Source organism: Symsagittifera roscoffensis, chromosome 5 (assembly GCF_963678635.1).
Source record: "Symsagittifera roscoffensis chromosome 5, txSymRosc1.1, whole genome shotgun sequence".
Classification (NCBI taxonomy): domain Eukaryota; kingdom Metazoa; phylum Xenacoelomorpha; order Acoela; family Convolutidae; genus Symsagittifera; species Symsagittifera roscoffensis.
This window is the reverse complement of record NC_087066.1, coordinates 61,391,307-61,403,853: the sequence shown is the minus strand read 5'-3', so window position 1 is coordinate 61,403,853 and position 12,547 is coordinate 61,391,307. Positions and strand designations below refer to the sequence as shown.

Here is a 12,547-nt window from a genome sequence, read left to right as displayed (position 1 = left end):
TTGATGATAACTCATGTTAAAGCAATCGTGATGAGACAAAAAATTGTGAGTCAATACCATCTGTAAATTTACACTCACCTGGTAAATGAGGTGGGTAGTACAGTGTTGAGTAGCATGAACGAGGGCCGTCGGTTCAGTTGAAGACTGAATATTAGTTCGGTGTAATTGCCCATCGGCTCTTGTGCCATGTTATATCTCACTGTGTACTTCTGCAGATCCCACTCCATATTATTCATGTAGTTGCTAAAAAAAAACAAAAAATAATCATTTCACAAAATTCTATGATACAAAATTCTTTTTTTCCTAATTTTATTTTAAATTTCGTTATTTTTTAGATAACAGTCACTCATCCATGATAGAAAAGAGAGTCGTAATGGTCAGAAGGTTTCCTGATATAAACAGCTTTGCTCTTTTTGAATAGGAGTATATTATTCGAGTGAGTTTTCTGCTTGCCGATTTTTGCCTTAACGAGCCAGTATTTAAGATAAAAGTTTTGAGCATAGTTTGAGCATAGTAGTCATAACTCCACAAAAATCCCTGCTTCTGTGAGAATAAAATTCTCATGATAAAAACAGCGTGATTTAAGGCAAAGCCCTGATTGTTGTGACTCTCCTTAAGGTCAATAAAATTTCTTTTTTGAATGAAGAAATTCCTGAAAATTGTGAAAAACATTTTTCTAAATAAGTTTCAAATATTTTGATTGCTTCAACTTTTAACATGATATAATTGTGCTTCGGTCAGTTTTTTTTATTCGCCACAAAAACTCTGACGTTTTTTGATGTTCATACTAACAGAAAGGTATTAGTTTCCAAAGTTCATAAGAAAAAGAACTTTTTTATGCGTCTAACTTGATGTAAGGTTATACAAAGGTTTCATTTTGGCTTTATTTATAACAAGACTGCTCATATCAGGGCAAAGCTTTGAGTTTTTGACTGCCTTTTAAGGCCTATGGAGTAATAACATGAAAAATCTAAATGTGATGAAATAAAACTACTTTTTTTTAATTTTAGATTTTTTGCGAAAAACATCTCCCTACATGCCATACAAAAGTACAAAGTGATAAATTTCGTCTTAGTAACAAATCATTTATGGCACATAAACTCCCTTCAAACTATTTGGAACGATTTTTAAGAGCGATTAAATCTCCGCTTATTACTCGTTAATAGCGCGCAATATATCGCGCGTTAATTGTCCCAAATTGGCCAAAATGGCAACCTTTAAACCGCCACAATTGAAAAAACACGGATGAAATATTTTTTCAAATTTAAGCTCAAAGCAATAATACTTTATCAAAAATGGCTAGTTAAAAAGTCGAAATTTGTCTAAGCAAACACAAAAAACCACCCCGAGCACAAATATTCCGTTACATTCGCTACAAAAGTCGGAACAAAATTTTGATACTATTCATAATTGATATTTATTTGGGGATCCCATTAAATTATTTTTAGATCCCGAAAATTCAGTTTAAGTTCTAATTTTGCATCCCAATTTGGAATTTAATTTGGGGATTCAATTTGGGATCCTAATAATTCAAATTGGGATCATTAATGCGAGATATATCAAAGCGACAGCGGCAGTTAAATCTTTCCAAATCAATTTCAGTACGTTATTAGACGCAAAATATGTCAAGTTTTTTTTATACATTCTATTGGGGAATACAATCAGGAATTTTTGACGGAATTTTTTTATATGGGTTTGAAATTTTCTCAGTATGGGTTTGAAATTTAAGCTAAAATTCGGAAAAGGAAAAATTTTTTTCGCAATTTTTTTCGTTTTTCTAATAAAAACAAAATTTGTTTTCCCATTGGCTTTTTTTACAATGATTGTCGAATATGCTTTTTATTCTAATTTTTCGTTCCAAAATCGGATCAATTAAAATTCCAAAATCCAATAAGAAGCTTTTTCTTGCAAAAGGATTTTGATCAAGGTTTTTTATGTTAAAGATTTTGACTGCAGCTCAGGAGAAGTCATACGCCGTTTGTTTTTGTTCGAAATTAAGATTATCATATTGAATGCCAAATATCATAGCTTTGTTTTTGAAAATCTGAAGGTATCGAGTTACTTATGGTAATTTGGCTCTTATTTTTGCTAAATTAGCAGGTTTCCGAACCCAACTTTGACTGGGGACGTTAAGTTAAATAGATTTTTATTGCTAAGTTAGTAGTTTTCCGAGTCATAAATTAGTTAGTACATAAAATTGGTGTTAACTTCCTGTAAATAACTCACAAGATGCCGTTGGCGTAAAATCCAGGACGCACATCGACCTCTGTGGGCGGGTAGGACCAGGAGCCCACACTTATTTTGCACACATGGGAGTCAAAGGGGAAGTACCTTTCAAAGAACAAAAGTAACAAAGGCATACTTCCGAAATGTCATAAAATTGAAATTTTGTAAAGGCATAAAAAATTCATGTTTTCACGTTTTCCATTAATTCATATTTTCCCTTTTTACCGTGAACAAAAACATGTGAACAAGTTTGCAAATAATTATTTCCAAAATTGTTGTGCAATATTTATATGCAGAACGGACTAATCACACGAAACTTATTAGCAACAGCAAACTTTTAATAAGAAATATTGAAACTTTTTCACGATAAAATTTCGCTCTTCAAATGATTCGCTTATCGCTCATCGATCATCTGCGGTCGACAACTCTACTACTTTTTACAACTTGCTTACAAAAACGTTCTCTCCAAATAATGTTTTTTCAATGCAACTGCTGTATGAAATTGGGAAGTTTCGCATTCTTATGCCATTTGGGAGTTCTTCCATTTGAGACGTAATCAATAAGTTCACATCCGTTTCAGAACCCATATCTCAGCCCATTTTCTAAACCTTTTGCTTTCCACTCCAACTTCTAATGCTGCAATGAATTAAGGAAAATTGTAGTTTCCTGGGATTCAGCAGCGGATTTAAATTAGTTTCAATATCTTCACCACGGAAAAGATTCTTATTTGGTTTTTATGACACTCATTTTTGTTCTGCGCCTGATTCGCTATCAGATAATTTTGAAATATTTAATCTATGTGATATCTGCAGAATATTCAAAAGGTTACGCACTGACTGGCTTAAAGTCTTTTAAGTCTGAGATCATCGCAAACTTTTACACTTGCCGTGATTGTGAGCTGGAGTCTATAAAACGTCAATCAATTCCAACAAAAACGCACAAGGTTATAAAAATGATTTTAAAAAAAACTGACGAGATTTGACGAATAGTTAAAGTTAACCTGAATTAAAATAGCCCCAGATACTCAACCGGATAATTTTGCTGGAACTTTTTTCACATTTTTTATCGTTTGTTAATTTTTTAAATAAAAGTTTGATATTGAAATTCAAGTCTTTTGCAAGCACTGGGTTCTCTGCACTGATAAGCTTTCAAAAACAATGAAAATACTTCATCATTACGATACTAAGTTTTCAGTGACAGGGTTACTTGTTGATTTTGTTTAAATCGACGAAAACGTTTTTTGGATGATAAATAACAAATATGTTTCATCCCGTACCGAACGGAAGCTGTTTTTCTAGATAGAAATTCTCTGTAGATTATCTCACCAAGTTTTCCCGTTTTTTCTGTACAGAAATTTTTTATTTCTTATCTAAGGTTAGAAATAAACCATTTCTATTCTGAAAAATAAAAAAAAAAATCGATTTTTCTAAAACAAATTTTCGAAAGTCCACTTCAAGTTTGTCACGTGTCTTGTTTTTACAGAAATATTTGATTTTTTTCAAGACAACAATACCTTCCAGATTGATCACTTTCACCTATACGTCACTACCTTTTTTGCCTTTTTTGTTTTTTTTTTGTCACAAGTTTGAGCCTTGTTGATTTGTGAACTAATAGCACCTTTAGAGTTTTGGCTTGCCATTTCAGTAGTTTTCTCCTTCTTTGAATTGTTCTCCGGATCGCTGACTGAAAGATGCAATTGAGCCGAATTTGAGGTCTGGGAATTGTTCAATGAGCACTCTGCTTTGTAGTCTTGGACTGTCATCGGAGCCAAAACTTCTATGAACTGTTCCAAAGAGCAGAGAGTTCCACAGCCAGGAACGTTTTGAGCTATTTCAGTTACTGTATTAATAGCACACTGGGTTGGCTACGTTTCAAAATTTGATATCCTTTGTTTTTTCTTGCTATTTATTTTGTCCATTGAAATTGGCGAAATCAAATAAACGGATATTTTGAATGGATTCTTTGTTGGTATTTTCCTGAATGTTTCCCATCTAATAACTCTCAATAACGAGATGTGTTCCTGGAGTTGTTAAAAAAGCTTATTTCATTGATCGAATGCGGTGAAAAATTCATTGTTCAACACAGCAATTAAAAGGAGCCTTTCTGCCAATGAGGAACCCCCACCCCACCCCAGTTTTTAGACAAAATGAGCCACTGCCTATTACTGTTACTTCTGGTGTGTTTATCTGGATGTTGATTGCTTATTTGTCTATATCTGCAGGAGAGCCTTCATCCACTGGTAAGTGGGAGAGGGGTTGGAAGAGGCGGAGATGGATTACGAACAGGTCCTGCAGGACGACGACCAGGACAACGACAATAACCCAAATAACGAAGAGTCATATTAATCCTCAAACTGATAAATATTTCTAAAGTGTAGAATATCCATTCTTTTAGGAACTGAAATGAAAACCAACAGAAAAAGAAAGAAACTGGACTCGACTTTAAATTAACGCAACTCTATTACACAAAACCAACGATGAAATTTCCTGTTTCTAATCAAGTCAATTGATGCAATTTAACCTATTTAAGCCTTATTTTTTCTGTTCTAGAGCATAGATTTAGAAAGTTATTGACCTTAAATTGGATAAGAAAAAAGGATTTTCTGCTTAGAAATAGCCCAGATTAAGAAAATTTCTGAACAGAAATTAGATTAGAAAAAGCTTTTTCTGATTAGAAATAGCCCAGATTAAGAAAATTTCTGAACAGAAATTAGATTAGAAAAAAACTTTTTCTGATTAGATATAGCCCAGATTAAGAAAAGTTCTGAACAGAAGTTAGATTAGAAAAAAGCTTTTTCTGATTAGAAATAGCCTAGATTTTGAAAATTTCTGACCAGAAATTGGATTAGAAATAAAGTATCTATAGAAAATCCATGCTTTATTTAAACATTTCGCAAAGAATTCCTGACCAGAAATTGAAATCGGAAATTATGTATTTCTTGACAGAATTAAAGAATTTTCTCAGTACGGGATTACATAAATCTAGAAAACAATTTTTTTATTTTTTTTTACTTGTGAGGATTTTTTTTGGTTTGTGTATGGTCAAACAAAGTATATTCAATAGGACAACCTTTCTTTTTTCTACTGATGAGTCAAAATTCAAAGGATTTTCTTTTTTTAACAGGAAAGAAATTTTGATGACAAATAGTTTTTTCAAATTATGTTCAGAACATTAAGCGCTGATCAGGTAACAAAGCATGTAAGAGTTCTAATTTAGTGCTATTTCATCTAGTGAACCAGAATTGAATGGTGCACCCTTACAGAATATTAATTTTTGATTGTAAAATTTTTCAGCGGATGCTCCAAATTTTTTAGTCAATGCAAGGAAAAACTATTCGCATTACCTGGTTCATACAGCCTAAAATGGTCAAATGTTTGAACGAAACATTGTTTCAACATAGTCTCTAAAGCTGACACTTTTGATTTTCAAGTTTTCGTTCGAACAAAAACAAAATCTACTTAGATACAAAAAGTTGTAATATGAAGTTGGCGAATGACAGTTTGTTCTTACTACTGAAAAAATGCATAAAATTCAAGGCTGACTAAGTTTGTGATTCAAAGTTATGGTAAAAAGTCAACAGAGAGCAAGAGATGTAACAGGATCTACATGAGTCATATCAGAGGTATGTGGCCAAATCAACCAAAGTATTCGTACCTTTGTGATGCTGAGAAAAATTTTTTACTCATGTTTAGGGTCACAAAATTATTAATTCTTGAGAGAACAGATAATGTCGCATGTTTTTAATGAGTCACTTACAATTAATGAGGCAAAATTTGTACGAACAAAGTTTTTTTTTAAACATATTTGTAAACTAATATTTGATACTGAGCAATCTTGATGTTCATGCAAATGGTCGAAAAATTAACAGTTAATGAGATACAAGATGTTTAAAATGTTTTTGACTATTCATGCTACAATTGATGGCGCAAAACCTCAGCAGCACACATTTTTCCAGCATGGTTTTTGATGCTGCTCAATTTTTGTGTTCATTCCCATGTTCAATAATTTTTGAGATTTATTATGAATTAACTTGACCCTGATGAGTCATACCAAAGATAATGAGGTAAAGCGTAAACATAACAGGATTTTTAAACAAAGTTTTCGATGCTGAGCAACTTTCATTATCATAGCTGAGAAATAATAAAAGTGTGAAAATACCACAGGTAACTATTCTAACTAAACTAAGTTAAAAAGGAATAAAATAAGCTATTAAATTAAAACTAATCGATGTCTCAAAAGAGGAACTAGTGACGCGAAGTCCACTGGACTTCGTAGAGTAAACGTTAACTGGTACTTAATTAATACAAAGAGGTCAAGGTTAAAACATACTAAAATACTACAATTTACAATATTTACTACGATAATACAATTTAGAATGGAGATGACTATGTGGTAATATTTACAGGCTACCTACAAGATGAAACAGATATATACAGCGACTATACAAATGACGAAATGTTATGTAAAATTGGGGTTATGTGACATATAAACGAATTTAACAGGTTAAATTACATAACTAACTAACTAAATTGTACAAAATTGTTAAAACTGAGAATTGGTAAAATTAGGTAAAATGATTAACCAATGGTAAAATCAGCTCTATTGAGTTTCGCTAAAAGAGTCTTGGAGTTTTAAGAGTTTTAAGATGTGGAGTTAAATTTATCATGAAAACTTTCCGCCTCCTTTCTTACTTCTATATCTATGACTGAAGATATATCACTCCCATCATCGTCCTGAATGTCGGGTCTGACTTCCTCCAATGGAGAGGATAGTACCGCGATCTTTGGTGTCATAGATGAAAGAGTTGACGAGGAACCTTGCGTAGTTTCCGCCACCAGTGTTAGATGGGGGAGTATCTCCTCGAGTGGCGTCAAGTAATCCGATGGGGAGTCTGAGGAAAAAGTCGTCTGTAAACTTTTCGAGCCAGAAAAAGTTATCAGAGATTCGTCGTCGGAATCCGCGATTTCGGTGGTCTCTGTTCCTAGGGCAACTTGGCCTATGAAGCGCCTGTCTCCATAAAATTTAGGCGGGCCTGGATTCCTCCTGGGTCGAGGTTCGTTGCCTTTCGGAATTTCTGTTGTAGGAGTCTCTATGATCTTTTCCGGAAATTTCTATCCTAATTGGGTTGTCGCTTGTGCCCATTGGAGATAAGGTAATCGTCTGAGTGTTGATTTCACTCGCTATGGTACGTCCGGATTGATCTAAATCACTATCAATATTATAAGTCGGAGTATTATATACAATTTCCGAGTCAGTACCCAAATAGTCATCGATAACTTTGTCCCAATGGTCTTAATATAGCAAAGAATCTAATTCAGAATAAGCGAAATTTGAACCTTTGAAAATCGGGGTTTTCATTCTCCCCCTTTTTGTCGCTTTTTTTCCCGTTGGCTTGTATCTTGTCGATAGGACAGTTTCGTTCGAGTCCGGCCTCTTCAATTGGGAATTTCTCTTCCGTTTCCCTTTTAAATCATAACTATTATTTATCGAGTTCGGAACTGCTGAAAATTTACTGGGAGCCGAAAGTTGATTTTTTTAAAGGCTAAATCGGATTTTCTGAGCACATGGTCATTGTCTAGTGTAACCGTATGCGTTGTATCCGACAGCGGTTTTCCACCAAGGGGTTTAAAGTAAGGTTCGCGTTCCCTTCGGTTAACTGTCTTCCTAAACCAATTACCTCCTTGGCTAAATGGGTTGGATAGTGGGGCTCGTTGAAAGCTTCTGTCAGGTATGTCAGTTGGGTCGCTCTCGTAGCCCCTTTTGTCTGCCACTGCCTTCTCCAGATAGCCGTCTTCGAATGTGTCATTTGCTCCCCAGTCTTGAGCTCTTTCCTTTGGCATTATTGATTTCCCTTTATCTAAATTAGTCGCGTGTGAGACCAGATATTTCCATATAAGGCGATCTATTAAAGTGTTTTGAAAAGGGAGAGCATCCAATCGATGATTGTTTCGTTGAACGAATATTCCAAATGATTTTATCAATTGCCGTGCTTAAAGATGGTTTTGGTTCGTTAAACGACATTGATATGAGTTTTGCTTTAACTGTGCAGATGAGTCGTTGTACGACTCCATTGGATCTGTGATCCCCGACCGTACATAAAATTAAGTTAATGTTGTTGTTCTCACAGAAGTTTCTAAAATCGTTCGAAAAAAAACTTGACCCATGATCGACTCTGGTAGACTTAGGAAATCCATGAAGGTGACAATAATCTGACATAAAAGATAAAATCGAAGAAGCTGAAGTGTTATTCACCACCTTTGCTGACGAAAACTTTGAGAAGCGATCGATGCATAGTAATGGATATTCTGAGTTGCCTCAATTTTTGTCCAAAGGACCCGCAAAGTCTAAGTCTACTTCTTCATTTAGTTCAGATAAGATTGGCAATTTCTCAGTATTGCTCGTGCCCAAAATCATTTTTAAATTCTTACCCGCCTTGATACTCTGGATACAAATTTTCCCAAAGTAGTAAATCTTTCTATGTAAATGTGGCCACCAGATGTTTTCTGCCAGAGATTTCATTCCGAACTGTCCTTGGGTAGGTTTCATGGAGTAGCGGCAAGAATGGCGATCTCAGAGCTGCTGGCACTGTCAGTTTGCTGTCGTTGAATGATAATCCTACTTTTACGAGGATATCTCTTTGAAAGGTCTTCAGGTAAGCTTCGAATCTGTCCAATGGTCTGCCTTCTTCTATTGCCTTCTTCATATCCTTGAGAATTTTGTCCTCGTCTGTCATAAGAGTAATTATTTTGTTTGAGCAATGTTCGGTGAAGGATAATGGAGTGTCTGGTAACTTCAGATCTCCCTTGTATTTAGCGAGTAATTTTTTATGAACATCTGACATTGTGTCGTTGTCGGAGTTTAAAGTGAGTCTTTTTTTTTCCGCCCTAAGGGAAATTTTTAACGAATTCACAGACGTGAGAAATTTTACAAATGGATTTTTGCTTTGGGAATTTAGGGACTGGTTAACTGATAAAAGTCACTGTGAAAGAAAAAATAGACAAGTTTTGTCTGAATGATCGAAGTAATTAAAATTGACTTTTGAAAAGGTTTAATGGGATGCAACCGCTTGTACAGGACTCTTAACGCAAGTGATTAGAATTACAAATTCTAATTTTGTCGTTGACGTAGTTGAGAATATTCGACGACCGCTGTAAATATAGCGTTATTTCTTTCTTTCCGCCCATTGGATTATTGTAATCCAAGTTACTAATAGTATTTAAATCCGCTGGATTGTACAATTCTTTCTTTGTACAATTATTCTTTTTACAATCAATATTTACAGAGAGGTTATCTACAATCCTTTTTACTGTTGCCACTACAAATTCGTTATCGTAGTGTGAGGTTGGGAGGGTTTTTCTTGAAGGTAATCTCGACAATAAATCTGTAAATCCCATGTCTTTTCTTGGTTTGTGTTTGATCTTGAAATTAAATGGTAAGCGTCGATTTACCCAACGGGTCAGTCTGCTGTGCATAGTTTTGTTACTTTGATTGGCGTTTAAGGCTGATCAACCTCTGGAACTCGTTTGGCATATCGCCTAGTCCGTAAAACCCCGTCAACAATCTATAAGTTCCGGTGGTTTTACCACCTATGATACTAAAATTACATTGTTTGCTAGTGTCTGTGCATAACTGTAACTGACTGTACGCATATTGTAGGTCTAAATTGCTAAACCAGACTTCCCCGGAATCCTTATTAGAAAGTTGAAGAGCTATGTTGTCGATGAGCTCGTGTATGTTTGGCATTTGATATTTGTTCTTGAATATCTGATCATTTAAGAGTTTCGAATCTAAAGCCAACTTGATACTACCGTCTTTTTTTCTTGTTATCACTATTGGATTAAAAAAGCAGTCTTTGTCACATTTGCTTAGTTTCACAATATGCCCCTCTTTTTCCATTCTATTTAATTCCACCTTTACACTATCTAGTAAATGCAGAGGAACTCTTCTGCCTTTCGTTTGGATAGGTTTGAACGGGGAATAGAAATGAATGATTTTTCTGTCCAATGGTATTTTTCCTACTCTGGTAAGTAATCCTTTGTATTTATCGTACAAATTAAGGATTTTGTCTGAATGATTATTTGACTTACGCGAATTTGGAAGGGTTACGTTGTTGACGGGTAGTGGTGGTTGTCGTTGGGCTATTTCGATTCCGATTCGTGGTAAATTATCGTTTCCCACTATGTTCCTCTCGTTTCCAGTGTTGATAAAAATGGAGTTTCTTCCGCGATCCATCCATTGGATTGTATTCTAACTTCAATTTTCCCGATGATGTTGATTTTATCGTTGGTAAACCCGCAGTATAATTCACGAGTCTTCTTGTCTACTGAGTGGATTTTCAAATATGAGTTTCTCAACTTCAGTTCATGCCGGACGTTTTGCTTCAGGAAGCTTACTGAACTCGCCAAATGTACTGGAATGTTCAGGTTAACTATCGCGTTGTCTCCCAAACCAATGTTAACCAATTTCTTGGTTTCCATACCATTGGTGTCATAGATGGTTCTGATGTTAAGAACGGAATAGTCGTCCTTGTCGCTGATCCCCTCTTCTGTCCAGTCATTAATCACGCCACAAAATGTTTCTTCAATTCTTGCTTTTGGGTCTTCTGTGGAGTATGAACAATTCTGACTATTTACAACTTCTTCTACAGTATTTACAGCGGGTTTTCTTCCTTTCGATTTACACAGTTTTTCAAAATGTCTTTTATATTTACAAATGTTACAGATTATTTCCTTCGCCGGACACACATTCAGGTGACCCTTGGTAAACGCATTCCCGCATTTCATACAAGTATTGGATCTTTCTATGTTCAAATTTGGTTCCTTTTTTACATTATTAAAAATTTTGTACACTCTGCCGCTTCTTCCTGTCTTGTTGAATGATCTAGTCATGTTTGTTAGTTTCAGATTTTTGTAGTAGCTTTTTTCGTCGAAGAAGGCTTGGTTGATTGCATCCACTGGATTAGGAGTTTCCGAAAGTAATCTTCGTTGTAAATCACAATTTTTCATGTTGAAAATAAAAACATCTCTTATCCACTCCTGTTCAGCGTTGATTCCAATTTCGCATGATCTTGCTAAGTCTTATAGTGCGCCCCAAAATTGTTCATTGGAATCCCTGTCTTTTGCTTTCTGCTCAGCATTTTGTATCGTTCAAATATAACATCTGTCGGTTTGATAAAAGCAGATTCCAGTAGATCGAAAAATTCTTTGAAAGAGATTACTAGGACTTTTAACTCTTGGGTGTTTTTGAGCAAAAATTCTCTTTCCTTTCGCTCCTAGGGCCAAATATAAGATTGATCTCACTTTTTTGTCGGCCTCATATCTCCTCATGCCTCCAATTTTTCGTTTCTCTTCTGCTATTCTTTTATCCTCCGCGTGTTAGTAGACTTGCATGGTCTCTTTATTTCTGGCCTCCCTGGCTTTCCTCTGTGGTTCATTTTCTGACTCCTGGGCGCCTTCTAGGATAGGGATGCCTTCTAGGATAGGGATGCCTTCTGGGCGCCTTCTAGAATTATCTATATCCAAATTTTATTAAGCAATGATAGCCAGATGAAATTGGTCTATCCAGTTGTTCCATTGGGTGGGTGGTTCTATCGTGTGATTTGGCCAAAAGGCGGGAATTCCCCGCAGATTCGAATCAGTTGATGACTGTGCCATAATAAAAGTGTGATAAACGTTAACTGGTACTTAATTCCCACATAGAGGTCAAGGTTAAAACATACTGAAATAGGTTAAATCACAACAAGAAACAACACTTTATGGGATTCAAGAAGTATCAATTAGTTCACATTATATCGTTTTTGAAAAATTGGGGTTTTGTTTCAAGCTTAAGGTGAATCATATAAAATTTGAAGACAAATGATTTCAGCTGTTTCAGTTTATTGGAGTTAAAATACTGTCCACATGAATAAGAGCATGTTTTGTATCGGGCTCAAGTTCTCAAGCTATTCATTTTAAATTGCATGTACTTAGTGCATTTTAGAAGAAAAAACATTTAAGCCAAAACATTTTTCCCGACAAACTGTTTTTCGAACGCTTTCAGCTTGAAATTTTTTTTTCAAGGCTAGCAAAACAGCAAATATTTTAATGACTGAGTTTAACTCTTTGTCGAAACATAAAGTGAGCATCTCGGCCCGGGATCTTAGCAACTCACTTGACATTGACTGAACAAGCGGACTTGAGGTAGAGGGGCTGCTGCATTGTGACTCTGCCGTCACTTCTCAGTTTAGGGTTGGTCAGCACCTGCTCCAGACTCTTCACGTCCACCCAGTTGATCCTCAAACAACCCATACAGTTTCCATATTATGGCCCATTCATTTGATACA

The 12,547-nt window shown here is 35.3% G+C and overlaps 2 protein-coding genes across 4 annotated transcripts in view; both read right to left on the bottom strand.

Annotated features, from left to right (window-relative positions):
* Positions 1-12,547, bottom strand: part of LOC134846929 (uncharacterized) — a 167,821-nt gene that overhangs the window by 66,203 nt on the left and 89,071 nt on the right. The gene's annotated exons all lie outside the window — the stretch shown is intronic.
* The window catches only part of LOC134846816 (neuronal acetylcholine receptor subunit alpha-9-like), a gene marked incomplete in the record, with an annotated part of 37,060 nt that overhangs the window by 792 nt on the left and 23,721 nt on the right, over positions 1-12,547 (bottom strand). The window contains 3 exon segments of the mRNA XM_063864211.1: positions 79-243; positions 2,227-2,331; positions 12,376-12,498. Of these exon segments, the coding sequence (XP_063720281.1) occupies positions 79-243; positions 2,227-2,331; positions 12,376-12,498 (393 nt within the window).